Source organism: Vanessa cardui, chromosome 12, assembly GCF_905220365.1.
Source record: "Vanessa cardui chromosome 12, ilVanCard2.1, whole genome shotgun sequence".
Lineage (NCBI taxonomy): Eukaryota > Metazoa > Arthropoda > Insecta > Lepidoptera > Nymphalidae > Vanessa > Vanessa cardui.
This window is the reverse complement of record NC_061134.1, coordinates 5,456,954-5,473,559: the sequence shown is the minus strand read 5'-3', so window position 1 is coordinate 5,473,559 and position 16,606 is coordinate 5,456,954. Positions and strand designations below refer to the sequence as shown.

General features: G+C 36.5%; 1 protein-coding gene across 1 annotated transcript in view; it reads right to left on the bottom strand.

Moving 5' to 3' along the window:
- Positions 1-11: 11 nt before the first annotated feature.
- LOC124534041 overlaps positions 12-16,606 on the bottom strand; it is a 61,551-nt gene continuing 44,956 nt past the window's right edge. Inside the window, exons 3-17 of the mRNA XM_047109676.1 lie at positions 13,490-13,716; positions 13,288-13,350; positions 12,919-13,133; positions 12,561-12,840; positions 12,363-12,490; positions 11,697-11,960; positions 11,469-11,596; positions 11,106-11,154; positions 10,919-11,011; positions 3,809-3,847; positions 3,432-3,473; positions 2,814-2,987; positions 2,035-2,220; positions 1,001-1,356; positions 12-334 (exon numbers count right to left, since the gene is read on the bottom strand). Coding sequence (XP_046965632.1) covers positions 219-334; positions 1,001-1,356; positions 2,035-2,220; positions 2,814-2,987; positions 3,432-3,473; positions 3,809-3,847; positions 10,919-11,011; positions 11,106-11,154; positions 11,469-11,596; positions 11,697-11,960; positions 12,363-12,490; positions 12,561-12,840; positions 12,919-13,133; positions 13,288-13,350; positions 13,490-13,716 — 2,360 coding nt within the window. The 3' untranslated portion in view covers positions 12-218. The remainder of the gene's footprint in view (positions 335-1,000; positions 1,357-2,034; positions 2,221-2,813; positions 2,988-3,431; positions 3,474-3,808; positions 3,848-10,918; positions 11,012-11,105; positions 11,155-11,468; positions 11,597-11,696; positions 11,961-12,362; positions 12,491-12,560; positions 12,841-12,918; positions 13,134-13,287; positions 13,351-13,489; positions 13,717-16,606) is intronic.

Sequence of the window (16,606 nt, the reverse complement as noted above, 5' to 3'; positions counted from 1 at the left end):
TTATTTTTTTCATTTAAATACGATAGTACAGCCTCATATAATAATCGATTATCAATCAAACAAAAGTTGAAATTTTATATTCATTTATTAAAACGTTCCAAAAAGTTTCAATTATTTTAAGGTAAAATGACAAAAATGAGTTTTAAATATTAAAAAAAATATATAAAGACATTAATTATTGCTGATTATCATTCACCTGAAAAATCAAAAAGTTAACATCAATAGAGCGTCGAATAATATTTTACTTTACAGAGTTTATAAACTCTTACTTCTGTCATTGAATATAACGGAGTATCACCCGGCAAACGCAAGCCATGTAACGAATGCTTAGAACCTAAAAAAATATATACAAAAATTTACAATTCAAGAAATGCTTTAATTGTTAAGTATTGAAAGCGAATTTAGATGGCTTGATTTCTCAATTGGATCCTCTGTACTGAATAGTATTAAGTAGTAACCTCCAATCATATTTATCTATCATATTGATTACATCCTTCTGATGGATTTAAGCTACAGCAACCACTCTGAACAAGACTAGCCAACAGAGTGCGAGTTTTAGGACAGATTAGTTATCACTCGGCGCTTCGCTTAACTTTTTGGTGTTAGCCTACGTGTGGTTTAACTGTGAAAAAGAATGAAGACTCGATGTTATCGTCACCATTGTTGCTGAACCCTAACGCCATCATTGGCTTAGAAGATAATTTATTGCTAAAGTATGTGGACTGACATAGTTTTATGCTCTTTTCCCCGCGCTCTCATAATACAATAAGACGACATTCAAAGTCAGGACCAACGCCCGTAGTTTATCAGGCTAATCATTGCTTTAATTAAACTTCAAACTCCGTAATGCTACTGGGGATTTATAGACCCAGAATTTGAACCTAGGTTTTCATGATGCCTTATTCTGCTGTAATTATTGTAAATGGTATCGTATCTTCAGTATATTGTAATTTAAGATTGGGTAAGTCACTAGTATGATTATTTATAAGGACGTTAATACCTGTGTGTGAAGATTTCTTCTTCTTTAATGAAGCGTTTTGTATTTCTTGTAGATGTTTAATATTTTTCTGTTGATATTGAGAAACCGTCAAGGATGGGCGCGTTTTAGCGAATTCAACACTTCTAATAGAACTTTCGACCCGATGCTCTATTTGGTCTATTGTTTTAACGTAATCGGATGAAATCTTCCGGGCGGTCCTACGATCGTGTTGGATGTTAAGGACTTGCTCAAAAGAACTATCGTCTATAGTTATAGATGTCCGTAAGTAATTATTTTTCATTGAATCGCCATTCTTCATACCAGTCATAGGCGACTGTATGAGGATGAACTTCTTAACCGATCCTCTATCTGTGGGTCTAAAATTTATATTCACGTATTTATTTTAGTCTTAAAAATACGGTTTGTCTCAAAATAGTTAATATTTTTTGTACCTATGTATGTAAAATTTTCTAAATTAAAAATAAACTCAATCAATTGTTTTCGTATTTATCGACTTTTATCGATCATAAAGAGGTTATTATAGATTTTTTGAATTCACTTGAGTAAGCTCAAGTCACTCATATCTACATTTGGTGTGAAAATGATGAAACCACTATAAATGATTTTTTTAATATCAAGTATACATTAGTTTAGCTACAATTGAAGTTTGTCGGAAACAATTTACTTTAATTTCGGTTTACGGTTTTTATTTTATTTTTAATTACAGCCGTCGTATCGTTCTCAAACCGGCCAGTAGCTTTTTTTCTTACACTGTTTTTCTTTTTTTTTTACAAGGATCCTCTTTAATTTTTTACACAGCTACAACTAGAGCTCTTCAAAATTATACTCACCGATTTTTTGTGTGCAGCTACAACTAGAGCTCTTCAAAATTATACTCACCGATTTTTTGTGTGCAGCTACAACTAGAGCTCTTCAAAATTATACTCACCGATTTTTTGTGTGCAGCTATCGTCCCATAATCAGTGAGACAAAAATTGGCTTACGCAATAAATATATGAGAATATATGACACAAATTAATTCTACTAGTACTTACTTGTACTCTTTCAATGTAGGTCCAACTTCATTGTCAAATGTCAAGTTGTCATACAATCGTGTGAGTGCTGATTTTCTACGAACATCTACGTCAGATTCCGTGAGATCAGACAATCTTCCAACACCAGCTTGCTTTCGAGAGAACTTTGGTTGGGTGCCAATAGCGGATTCAACGATTCGGACTTTTCTATAATTCAATATATTTTCTTTAACGTTATAAACATATTAAAAAAATTTTAAGTATAAATATTTAATTTTAATAACATAAGTCTAATAGGACCATAAATGACCAATTAATTACGATTTGATTAGTTTCATTAAGTATGGAGTAAAATATAATAAATAGTAAGTTTGTCAGATTTTTTGTCGTGTATATTTATTCGGATTGACACGTGTCACTTATATGGCGACCACTACCCTTACGTATGAATATCTTAAGACAAAGCGCCATCAATCTCCGGCTATGATGTTACGTGGTTACACTGACTATCTGTGAATCTACACAACAATAGTAAGAATTGTTGTTTGAAATATGTGATGTGTGGTGGAACCTAACCAGACGATACACGGATATTCCATTTAAAAAAGAGTAATCTTTACTTTCGGGTACATTTTAAGCATACCAGCCAGAACATCTTAGTTCCCAAGGTTGGTGGCACATTGACGATGTAAGGAATAGTTAATATTTCTTACAGCGTCATTGCCTATGGGTGATGGTGACCACTTACCATCAGGTGGCCCATATGCTCGTCCGCCAACCTATAACATAAAAAAAATTACCGAGATCCTGTTATCGACCCTTCGTCCTCTGGATCGACTCCCTCGTGTGAACTGGGTTTATGTATTAAATAGATTTTTTCTAAATCTTCAGGTCTCACAAAACCTGTCTGCCGTCTTTTAATTCTGGCCGGTTCTTTGTATGCTTTGTTTGTTGGTAAGCTTATTGATACCTTTCTAATAGAAAATAAACAAAAACAAAAAAAATGTAATATAAAGTTATTAAAAAATACAAGTATCTTATGTCTGGACTTGAGGATTGAAATATCAATCCACGTTTCGCAATTTTTTTTATGGTTGAAACGTAATCATCTATTTGCTCGTCAGATGTCTTAAACAATCGATATGATACACGTACTCATTGAAATATGCACAAAGCCATTTTAATATTATTATACTTAAATTAAGTAACTAAGCTTTCAGTGGCAGCCTTGAATTAGGAAGTTAATCATGCGTGGCTTGTGCCTAACTATGTCTGATCGTTTCATATGGTCAATGTGTCTCAAGGAACGGTAATTTTGTTAAGTAAGGAGAAATAGAACGTACACATCTCTTCGAGAACATATTTAGAGATAAAGCGAGTCTCGGTTAGATCGGATATATAATAATGTAAATTGTTACTTGTCATGACTTTCTCTTGAACGGCGATCCATAGACGCTAATCTATAAATAGAAAAAATATAAAATATTTTAGTCTTTTCTAAATGAGTTAGACAAAATTCTTTGTAATTTGTTTAGAAAATGAATGAATGAATGAATTTTGTTACGTATGTTTATAATAATTATAGAACAAGGAGGTATTTGGAATTAATTAATAATTATTATTTTTTGAATTTAATGTAGTTCAATAAGAATAATATATGATAGTGATAACAATACTTAAAGTAGCTATTTTTGCCAGTATCTTCAACGCTCGGCTAAATATATTTATATCTTTAAATTCACGATCAAAAGAAGTAAATAAAAACAATGTACCAATATAATAAACTGAAACTCACCTAAAACGTCTCAGCTCTTCATCGGTAATCAACTCGGATCTGAGGAAGAAGATACCTTGAAATTAGATATTATAACTAGGTGGACGGGATCTAAAATAAGTGGTCAGCCTATAGACATTATCGTAAGAAATATTAACATTTTTTACATCGCCAATACATCTCCGGCTTTGGGAGCTAAGATGATATGTGTCATTGCTTGTATTTACACCGGCTTCCCCTTTCAATTCGAAACAAAACAACGCAAGTACTTGTATGTAGCTAATTGACGGTATAAAGTTCTCTATATTGTAAACATTATGAAGTAGTAAACATCACATATTTATTTCTGTTTATATTTTATAAATTTTATTGTAATTATATAGAACCTGTGATTTATTTAATTTATAGAAAGATATATGAAATCTTAAAATGATATTGTAAATGTTAAAAGTATTAATTGTAGTCAAATGACTGACTGTCGAAGGTAGATTATAAAAATGGTTGTCATGTAAAAGTAAAATCAATCGATCTCTGAATTTTGCTCAGTAATCATCTGAAATACTGGTTTAGCAAAGTGTTCATAGAAAAAGTGATATTGTGAGAATACGAAAATATAAGTATTGAAAGTATCGTGTGTTTGAATAAAACCTAACTGTGTTCGACGAGTGCTAACAAATCAGAAGTGGGATAAGCTGAGTAACAGATGACTACTTACTTGTCCTCGCCTAATTTGAATGAATAGTAATACAAGTAGTTTGAGCATTCTGTGCGATGTTGTTACGTTTATTGTAAATTTTAATTTTTTTTTTCTTTCTCTTTTTTTGGTCTTTCTTTTCTTTTGTTATAATTCGCTTAATTATTGCGAAGTATTTCCATTATTGCCACCTTATTGCTGTTAACCTAGTAAAAATAGTGTAAGTTTCAAGTACCCTCATATACAGCTTACGTTAATAATTTTAGTTTTGTCTGGTTCAAATGATGTGTCGCTATAATTTGGTCTTCAGAAAATGGGAAACGACGATATTTCCAAGTCGACCTGGCAACGACGGTCACGTAGCCGAGTGCGGTCGACGCGAAGTCAAGTCAGCCAACGGCGCACCGAGCTCCGGGCGCTTGACAGCGAACATCGGAATAGCCGTGGTCCTCGACCAGGCAGTAGCCGGTCGCGTAGCCGTGTTGGTAGCAGATCACCTGGCCGTACCAACGGTCGTTCTCGCAGTCAGCGGGGAAGCAAATGTGAAGACCGCAGGGTGCGCAGCAGGAAAAGTCGACAGTCACGAAGTCGAACGAGCAGTCGGACCAGGTGCCAGCCAAGGCGACGAAGGCGAAGCAGTGGGTCGAATCCTGACGACTACGCTGAGGCGCCACGACGAAGGAGGCTTGCGTCTTATTCTCGACAAAGGCATACACCAGACAGGTCAGCTACTCAAAATATAACGTTAGATAGAAATGAAAATGTTACTTTGACTCAATTAGTGCAGGCTTTACAGCACATAGGCAATACAAATAATAACGACAGAATACCGACCCAAAATGCGCTCCCAGAATTTGACCCATCCCGTAAAGAACAAACTATAGATATGTGGTTGCACAAAGTAAACGAATGTGCAATCATTTATAACTGGTCTGACAAACAGACTCTCCACTATGCACTACCTAAATTAAAAGGGCTAGCTCAAAAATGGTACGAAGGCCTTAGTACTGTAATGTTTAACTGGTCAGAATGGCAAATTAAATTAAAACTAGCTTTCCCTAGCGATGATAATTACGGACAACTGCTTACTACAATGCTTGCTAAACGTGCTAGGTTTAATGACTCCTTAGAGGAATACTACTATGATAAAATAGTTCTTTTAAATCGTTGCGGTATCGAGGGAAAAAGGGCAGTAGATTGTATAGTGTTTGGAATAGATGATCGCGGCGTAAGATTGGGTGCAGAGGCAGCTCGTTTCGAAACACCTGAACAGTTACTTCCCTTCCTCAAAAGTAGTAAGAATAATAATTTTAATAACGATAAAAGACGCGCTCGAAATATTGATACGAGGGTTGATAGGGATATAGTTCGCAAAGAAACTAAAGACCGCGTCGTGACGTGTTACAACTGTTCGCAAGAAGGTCATTATAAATCTCAATGCCCTAAACCAATAATTAAATGTAACAAATGCTTACGTTATGGTCATACTGCTGATAAATGTGAAAATCATAGGACTTCAGCAAATAACGTTAGTAAAAGTCTCTCTAATTCCGTTATGCTAGTGACAGACTCAGACTGTCAAAAGTACTATAAAAAAGCTATTATTAATGGTATCTCAAAAAATTGCTTCATTGATTTCGGTAGCTCCAAAACTTTAATAAGGTTATCGGATATGGAAAACTTGGGTGTAAATTGGCTAGTTGATGATTCGTTGCCACCCCTGATAGGATTTGGAAACTCTGTAGTTCAGCCGTTAGGAAAATGTTTAACAAATATTGAAATAGACGATGCTAGCGCTTTTGTAGAGTTGATCGTTGTACCCAACATTTTTTTAACAGAGCCATTGCTTATAGGCAGAACTTTTACAGAACAACCACATATTAACATAGAAAAGGATAGCGTTTCGTTAAAGATTTTTACAAATGATGAATTTTCAACTGAACGAACGAAATTTAAATTAATTTGTGCGTCGGATACAACAATTGACGACCTTACATTGGTTGAATTTACCACTGACCCTCCGTATTCTGGCGATGTTTATATTGAAGGCAGCAATAGGTTTAAGATTGGGCAAGAACATTATCTAGTACAAGGGTTATTTACCGTTAATAATGGTCGAGGTGTCTCTTTAATAAAAGGTATGGGGTCCAAACCGTTCGTAATAACGAAAGGTAGTTTAATAGCTAGGTGTAGTCGAGCTGAACCGTATGTTGCTAAAAATTCCCTTGATATTTGCCGAATAGATGTTCATAACTCCAAAAGCAAAATTATTGCCAGTGACATATTGTCTGACGGAACACTAACTAGTGATGTCGTCGAATCCTTGTTGGTTTTGCTAAATAAGTATAGGAGTTGCTTTGCTTTCTGTTTAGAAGAATTAGGTAAAACCGATCTAGTAACCATGTCAATTAAATTAAAAGATGATGAACCAGTAGTGTACAGACCATATAGATTACCTTTGTGCGAAAGAAATCAAGTTCGAGAATTAGTCAAAGAATTGATAGATTGCGATATAGTGAGACCTTCAACTTCACCTTACGCTAGCCCCATTGTTGTAGTTAAAAAGAAAACTGGTGAGGTTAGGCTGTGCATTGACTATAGGGCACTTAACAGAAAAACTTACAAAGAAAATTATCCCTTACCGCGAATTGATGATCAACTAGACTCATTGGCCGGCTACAACTATTATACGGTCCTTGACTTAGCTTTGGGCTATTACCAGATAGGAATTAAAGAGGAAGATCGTTACAAAACCTCACTTGTCACACCTGACGGACAGTTTGAATTTAATAGGATGCCGTTTGGCTTATCTAATGCCCTATCAAATTTTATGCGTATGATTAACTTAGTCTTGTCTAATGCTAGAGATATTGCGTCAGCGTATATGGACGATATAATTATACCCTCTGATACTATAGGTGAAGGTTTACAGAAACTAGAAACTGTACTTAAATTATTAAAAGATGCGGGCTTAACTTTAAAATTAAGTAAATGTCATTTTTTCGGTAAGACAGTTGATTACTTAGGGTTTGAACTTAGTAAAGAGGGCATAAAACCAGGATCTAAAAAGGTTGAGGCAGTTAGAGATTTTCCCCAACCACATAATTTGCATACTGTTCGGCAGTTTATCGGATTATGTAGTTTCTTTAGGCGTTTTCTTAAAAACTTTTCTATTATAGCTAAACCTCTCACAAGTCTTTTAAAAAAAGATTCTCAATGGGAATGGGGACCCGATCAAAATTTGGCTTTTAATAGACTTAAACAGGAACTACTTCAAAAACCCATATTGATGCTTTATAACCCAACTGCTGATACCGAACTGCACACAGATGCCAGCAAATTAGGTATTGCTGGTATCCTAATGCAGCGCGATAATAATAAACTACTTAGACCCGTTGCCTACTATAGTCGCCAAACAAGTATTGACGAACAGCACATGACCGCTTACGAACTTAAGACATTGGCCCTTATAGCTTCACTCCAAAAATTTCGCGTATATCTCATTGGTATAAGTTTTAAAGTAATTACTGACTGTAACTCCCTTCGGGCAACATTTCTAAAAAGGGATTTAATACCTCGAGTTGCTAGATGGTGGAGAGCTATGCAAGAATTCGATTTTACTATTGAATACCGTCCGGGTACAACATTAACACATGTAGACGCATTAAGTAGAAACCCACCACCTAATCAATACACGGTTGACAATTCAGTACTAGTAATCTTGGATGACGATTGGCTTACTACCGTGCAACAAAATGATTCCGAAATACAACGTAAAATAGAAATTTTAAAAGATCCGGAATCCAATAATATAGTCGATGTTCGAAAAAATTATATTTTGCGTAATAATAAACTATTTCGTGTTACCGATGAAGGTGATAGGTGGGTGGTTCCGAAAGGTGTACGTTGGCAAATATTAAAACAATGCCACGACGATATCGGACACTTTGCTTTTGATAAAACTCTCGCTAAAGTAAAAGAAACTTACTGATTTAGTAAAATGCGGCGCTTTGTACGTAAATACGTCGATTCGTGTTTACAATGTGCTTATGCAAAATCTTCTTCTAAAAGAAAACCCCCTCTAAACCCAATTCCAAAAATAGACTCCCCGTTTGCCATGCTGCACATAGATCACGTAGGGCCATTCGTGAAAAGCTCAAAGGGTAACACTCACTTATTAGTTATTATAGATGCTTATACTAAATTTATAATACTCAAGGCAGTAAAAAGTACCAAAACCTCAATAGTAATAGATAAATTGAAAGAATATTTTAGTACTTTTGGCGTACCAAAAAGGTTAGTGTCGGATCGTGGTTCTTCATTTACGAGCAAAAATTTCGAGGAATTTTTACGCGAATTAAGTATTAGGCACATCCTAAATGCTGTAGCCACGCCAAGAGCAAACGGCCAAGTAGAAAGGTATAACCGCACCCTACTAGACGCCCTTACTGCCATGTGTATTGGTAAAGACGAAAAGAGATGGGATTTAAACGTTTATGATGTGCAGTGGGGATTAAATAATACCCATAATAAAAGTATAGGAACAACACCAGCACAAGCCCTATTTGGTACAACATTAACTGGTTTAACAGAAAATAGAGTCAAGTCCTTTTTAGGCGACGATAATAATGTGAGTCTAACGAAATTAAGCGATATACGTGACAAAATTAACGAACATATTGAAAATTATCAACAAAAAACCAAAGAGAGATACGATAAAAACACATTAAAACCTAAAAACTTTAATGTAGGAGATTTAGTAAGCATTGAGAGAGAAGTACAGTCAATGGGACAAAGTCGTAAGCTAGTTCCAAAATTTCAAGGCCCTTATCGTATTGCATCAGTATTAGGTAATGACCGGTACCAGGTAGAAGATACCCCTATCACCCGTAAAGGTGGACGCAAATATAGTTCAGTCGTTGCCGTGGATAAAATGAAACCGTGGCTAAGTTTTAATAGATCCGATGATATTGAGTCAAATAGTGAGACAGACCCTGACGAAAATGACTGTGACTAAATGTTTCGTGTGTTGAAATGTTATTTGTCTTGTCTTGTGTGAATCATAATAATTATATCCTAACAGAATAATTAATTGTTGTATTATGAAGGCAGAATTTGCCATTGTTTTTATGTTGATTTGTAAGTCATGCAGAAGCGGCCCTAATTAGAATAAAAATTGTTTACTGCAGAAGCGACCTGTTGCTATTTTTTATACATATAAATTTTTGTAAGTTGTGCAGAAGCGGCCTTAGTCATTATCAATAGTATTCAGTGCAGAAGCGGCCTGTTGCTATTTTTTATAAATTTTTGAAAGTTGGGCAGAAGCGGCCTGTTGCTATTTTTTATAAATTTTTGAAAGTTGGGCAGAAGCGGCCCTAGTCATTATCAATAGTATTCAGTGCAGAAGCGGCCTGTTGCTATTTAAAAAGCTATTTATAGTTGGGCAGAAGCGGCCCTAATGATACATAATAGTATTCAGTGCAGAAGCGGCCTGTTACTATTTAGTTGTAAGTTAGGTACCTGTAGGTATATAGGGCAGAAGCGGCCCGCTAATATTGTATAATAGGCAGATGCGTAATTAAATATTTTCATTAATTAATAATTGAAAACTGTATTGTTTGATTATAGTTGTATGCATGTATGTATATGTATTATTATACTGTATGTAATGTGTTACTATAATTATTTTGAAAAACGCTAATTCTTGTATAGAATCATCAGTAGCTGCCCATATTACACGTGGGCGTGTAATATTAGTCGGATGGCCGAAATGTAAACATTATGAAGTAGTAAACATCACATATTTATTTCTGTTTATATTTTATAAATTTTATTGTAATTATATAGAACCTGTGATTTATTTAATTTATAGAAAGATATATGAAATCTTAAAATGATATTGTAAATGTTAAAAGTATTAATTGTAGTCAAATGACTGACTGTCGAAGGTAGATTATAAAAATGGTTGTCATATAAAAGTAAAATCAATCGATCTCTGAATTTTGCTCAGTAATCATCTGAAATACTGGTTTAGCAAAGTGTTCATAGAAAAAGTGATATTGTGAGAATACGAAAATATAAGTATTGAAAGTATCGTGTGTTTGAATAAAACCTAAATGTGTTCGACGAGTGCTAACAATATATAGTATAAAACAAAGTCGCTTACTTTGTCCCTATATCCCTTTGTATGCTTAATTCATAATTCAAGTTGTTACGGAACTGATTTTGATGCGGTTTTTTTTAATAAATAGAGTGATTGAAGTTTCCACTGTGATGTGACCCGTGTGAAGCCGGAGCGGGTCGCTAGCTTATTGTAAATCTGGTAATACTACTTATTTATAAATACATTAAATATCGTGAAATACACGAATCGTAAGTGTTGAAAGTGATTCATTAAAAATCAGAAAGATTACAATTTAAAATCAAGAAAATCTTACTTTCTCGTGTCTTCAAAGATGTTGTATTTACCAATACCCCTTGCAATACTTCTTATTACGCCACCACCGAAACTTACACGATCGACATTGAGCCTGAAAACAAACGAAAGAATCATGTAAATAAAGAGTACCAATCATAGACGATACGATGAATTACAAAATAAATTATTTTGCTATGGATACATACTTCAAATATCTTCTTATCTCTTGCTCATCTTCTGAGGAGATTGATTCAACTGAAAAAATAAAAGAATATGTGTTACTTTCATTATAATTTCTGAAGTTTAAATTATTTCTTACTTTTTGGTACTGTATATTTTGTGGTTTGTTTTTTTGCAAGACCGTCTAATGTTCATCATATAATCTACAGTTCCTTATGTCCCGCGAAAAGGGCATAACATCTTAGTTTCTAGGTTGATTGCGCCGCGGCGTTAAAAGTATGTTTAATTATTCTTCCACCGTCACATTGAACGTCTCCGACCCCACTAGTAATGATGTGACTAGTAATTAAATAGTAAGCCTCTCCCTTCTATCGATATGCTTAATATACCTGATGACATTTCGGAGTCTTCGTCGAATTTATAAACTTCAGATACAAACGATATCTTATTTACAATATTTTTCTTGGGTGGATTGTTATGCAAATCACTTTCTAGGCAGTAGTCGCCCCTTAAGAACCTAAAAATAAAGCATTACCATAATATTATTTTAATACATAAATTATTAAACTATAAACAAAACTATCGGTGACTATACACTTGTATTTTGTGGCTCTTACTTTTTCAGGTCATATGTAGAGTCGACTTCTCCGGGATATGGCACGTCAGTCAGAGGTAAATAATATGGTTTCACCGGCTTAACAATGAAACTAACACTTTCCGCTAACGATACATGCTTGTATGACACTTCCTCTGGTTCGTAATCGTAAACTTCAACATCGAACTCGTTATTAACATGCGTTTCGCTCATAGCAGATGACGCCCTACTGGTATAGACTTGGCTTTTCTGTAATTGCTCTAAATCTTCTTTTTTACGTATAAACCTTTAACAAATCGAGAGAAAAGATTGTAAGAATATTTTGGTATAGTACGACACAACTTAGATGTAGCATCGCCAAAATTCGTAAAACCGATCACATCCGAATTGAGTACGCTATCCCAAATTATCAATATTTATTTCTCATGCGAATATGATCTTTGCACAAACGTAATAACTTGTAATATCATATGACCAAATATATTCGTCAATGTGATACCTCGATTTACATCCACTTGCTTTCTCTAACGCGAGAATCTACAGCGACGAATAGCGTCGAATGGCGCGATAGGGAGCTATTTCTATTGGTTGTGTAAATCGGCAGTAATCGGTTTTATTTTCATTCCATTGAATATTAATATATAATGCTATATATTTTTACTCAATAGATATCTAAATATAACAATACCTTTCAGTTGCACGAATATTCCTAGTACCATGTTCTGCAGTATTAACTTCTTCGGCTTCCCCATTTTCCATTTCTTCTAATATGATACGTTTTAATTCTATCTCGAGAAGTACTCTTTTCATAAGATCCTTAAGAAGCAATAATATGTTTTAAAATATAACAGGATTACTAAAGAATCTCACCTATGATAATTCATACCTCATAAAGTAAATCTCCTAAAGCAACAAGATCTTCAATGTGTTGTTGTAAATATTCATTGGTATTTTTATTTATTTTTATGTCTTGACATTCCATGTTCAATATATCAGCTTTCTGTATTGTTATTTCAACTTTTGGAGATTCGTAAAATGTTGGTACGGATTCAATTGCCTTTAATGTTGATTCTCCGTCAATTAATTGTCCAAACGCAACATACTTATGAGCCATCCATGGTGCAGGTTGCAATAAAACGAAAAATTGAGTGGAACAATCTAAATGTCTACAAAATTTATGATGGAATTTTAGTATATGTTACTAATGTTATCATTTTATATTTTTATCATTGCAGTTACTCTACCTTCCATCGTTTGCCATACAGAGGACGCCGCGCCTATCGTGTGGGACGATAAAATTTTCACAATCCAAATCTGTACTTTTTAGACCAAATCCACCACACTGAATCCAACCATCTTTAACGATTCTATGTATAGGAGTCCCCGAATACCCACCTTTTTTCTCTCGGCACAGGCGAAGGAAATTTTCTGACGTATATGGAACTATGTCTGCGTAAAGCTGGATAACATTTTTAAATGTTTTAATTTGAATATTTATTTATTACCGATATTAATGATATTTATTGAACATCATACGATACATATGGTTTACGGTAATAAGTCAAGATTTTTTTTAAATCTTATGTGAGCGTTAAATTAGTTCGTTAACTCACCATGAAAATTAAAGTACCTGCATATTCACAGTCTATTAAAATATGCATGTAGGCACATGGTCTCTGAAAGGAATAAGAAATGACATATAATAATTCGTATTCTAATATTTGGATTCGTTTAGTAAATATTTGGTAGAAAAGTGAAATTTTCACGATTTATTTTAATGTTATCAATTTAAACAGTTGGTGTAGATGCTCTTACCCCAGAAGATCTTATGAAATTGGAAAAATTGTTAATGCCTTCTTTATAGTAGTCTAAATGAAAGTGATAATGATATCTTGACTGTATAATTTCCTTGAGTTCTTTTTCACCGCCAAGAAATTTATCGTTAAGAATTACGGCGACTTGATTTTCCAAACAATATGCGAGACCTCCGTATTGAATCTTTAAATCATTCCAGACTTTGGGCCACTCTACTGTAGTTACTTCTGAACACAGTACAAAATATATTTTTAAACATTTTTTGTCATTATTATACCATATAACTAACGCTTGCAGGTAAGCTTTTTCAATAGATATTAACTTCTATATTCTTTTATTTTATTATTGCGTTATCATACGATCTGCAATTTACGATATTTCCAGGGCCGCCGTAAGCGGGTGTGCAGAGCGTGCACTGCACGCGGGCGGCACGTCCAGGGGGCGGCAAATTGAGCAATACATCACGTACCTAATTCAAGTCATTATTATAATTCCCACAAGTCCTTAAGTAGAATAAATTATTCGAAGCATCGAAAAATATCACACTGAGTAAAGTTAAAAGTCCGTCGTCTGTTGTCCTATGAATAACAGTACTGTCGAAGTTAGGAGAATCCCCTTTAGGATTTCTTATCAATTGGTAGATTAGGTATCCGTTACTTGTAGTAGGGCGTTTTCATAGGGCAGCTTGAAGGGTATCGCGCCGTAAGGTATATTGGTGGCCGCTCGAAATAGCAGAGCTATGCCCTCCGCGCCCGGTTTGACGGTTTCGCTGTTGCAGTCGCAACGTGCTCAACGCCAACTTAGAGGTACAGCTATGGGCCGCACATCGCTAGTTGAAAAAGGAGTTAGAAAAGGCGTTAAGTAAACAAAGAGCAAACCCCTACCGTGGTTTGCGAGGGAAGCTCCGGACACACGGCGCTCCTGATACGGAATAACTACCGCCAGATCTCCTGCGACTGGTCGGGGAGGTATTTCCGGGAAACAGGGCGGGACCCTCAACCATCGATGCCCTAAAACACCTTGAAGACCCGGTCATTGGAGGCGGTAGTCCAAGGGAACGTAGTCCTAACGGTATCAGCGGACGTGGCGAACGACTTTAATAGTCTTCCTTTCTTTTTTTTTTAATTTAATTTACAACATCCTCGGGCTCATAGCTGCCCATGCCTTTTTTATATTTTACATTTATACACTTTGGCGCTTTATATTTTATATTTTTACTTAACATCAGCAGATATTCGCTGGGCTTCAAGCTCGCCGTCGTCCTTTCAAGACCATAGGGGATGCACTTCGATATCACGAGTTGCCTTCCTATTTCAGAAGGCCGTTGGGGCATACCTCCAGGATCAGGTGATCCTTTGGAAGGGGGTGATGGACGACTTGTCCGGCGTCTGAAGTTGGTTTGACTGGCTCCTGCGGGCACCAACCTTGCCCGGGATGGGTGTATTGTCCTATGCAGACGACGCCCTCATCACGGTGACGTGGCGAACCTTTCAGATTGCGGCCCTAAGGTCGGAGTGTAACTCACGGTGGATCGAATCGAGATGCTGGTCTTGAAGGTTTCTCTAACTAAAACGGAGGCCCTCCTAATCCACGGTCCTCGCTGAGGTCTTCTCTAGGAGCGTCTACCGCCCTCCAAGGGACGGTAGTTAAGGCGCAGACACATATGAGGGATCAGGGCCTCATCCTGGATGGTAGATGGAGCTTCGGGCAACATTTTGTCTAACTCAGCTTGAAGCTCATTAATGCCAAAGTAGGAGGACCTTAAACACCTTATTATTATTGGTATTTCAACAACAACAACAACAGCCTGTAAATTCCCACTGCTGGGCTAAAGGCCTCCTCTCCCTTTGAGGAGAAGGTTTGGAACATATTCCACCACGCTGTTCCAATGTGGGTTGGTGGAATACACATGTGGCAGAATTTCTATGAAATTTGTCACATGCAGGTTTCCTCACGATGTTTTTCTTCACCGCTGAGCACGAGATGAATTATAAAGACAAATTAAGCACATGAATCAGCAGTGCTTGCCTGGGTTTGAACCCGCAATCATCGGTTAAAATGCACGCGTTCTAACCACTGGGCCATCTCGACTGGTTGGTATTTGGTATCTTTTTATTTATTGTAAATCAATATATCTAATCCATTCCATCAGCCCATTTCCGTCCACTGCTGGACATAGGCCTCTCCAATTGCACGCCACTCAGATCGTTCTTGGGCTACTCGCATCCAGCTCCTGCCAGCCGTCTTGTAAGTCGTAACTCCACCGTGCCCGAGGACGTCCTACACTATGTTTGCCGAGACGCGGTCTTCACTCTAGAATACGTTTTCCCCAACGGTCGTCGGTTCTGCGACAAATATGGCCAGCCCACTGCCACTTCAGCTTACTAATCCGGTAGGCTATGTCGACTTTGGTTCTCTGGCGGATCGCCTCATTTCTGATGCGATCCCACACAGAAACGCCGAGCACAGCCCTTTCCATAGCACGCTGAGTGACTTTAAATTGGTGGACCAGCCTTGCCGTGAGTGTCCACGTTTCGGCTCCGTATGTCATGACGGGTAGGACACACTGGTTGAAGACTTTCGTCTTAAGGCACTGTGGGATCGACGATGTAAAGATTCGACGTAATTTTCCAAACGCTACCCAACCTAGCTAAATTTTTCTATTCACCTCGTCCTCAAGGTTGTTTCTACCTAATCGCAAAGTCTGCCCAAGGTAGACATATTTTTGAACAACTTCGAGGTCGGTACCACCGTGTATTGCAATCGGTTCCGGTAAAACATGTTCATTGAACATGACTTGATTTTCATTCATCCAAGTTCATTCGTAGGCCGATGCGCACAGAAGAATCAGCCAGATCGTTCAGCATCTGTTGTAGGTCAGCGTTTCTGCCATAATGACGATGTCGTCTGCAAATCTCAAGTGAGAGATGTATTTGCCATTGATGTTGATGCCACGTCCTTTCCAGTTCAGCGTCTCACTCCTCGATGCAATGGTATGGGATTTGTTTGCTGATTCTGTACTTGGACGGAAAATACACCTATTTGACGTCTTCTCCTCCCGCCATAAGTGTCCCGGGGTTAAGGGTTTCTGTACCCCGAGAACTCCCTTTTTTATGG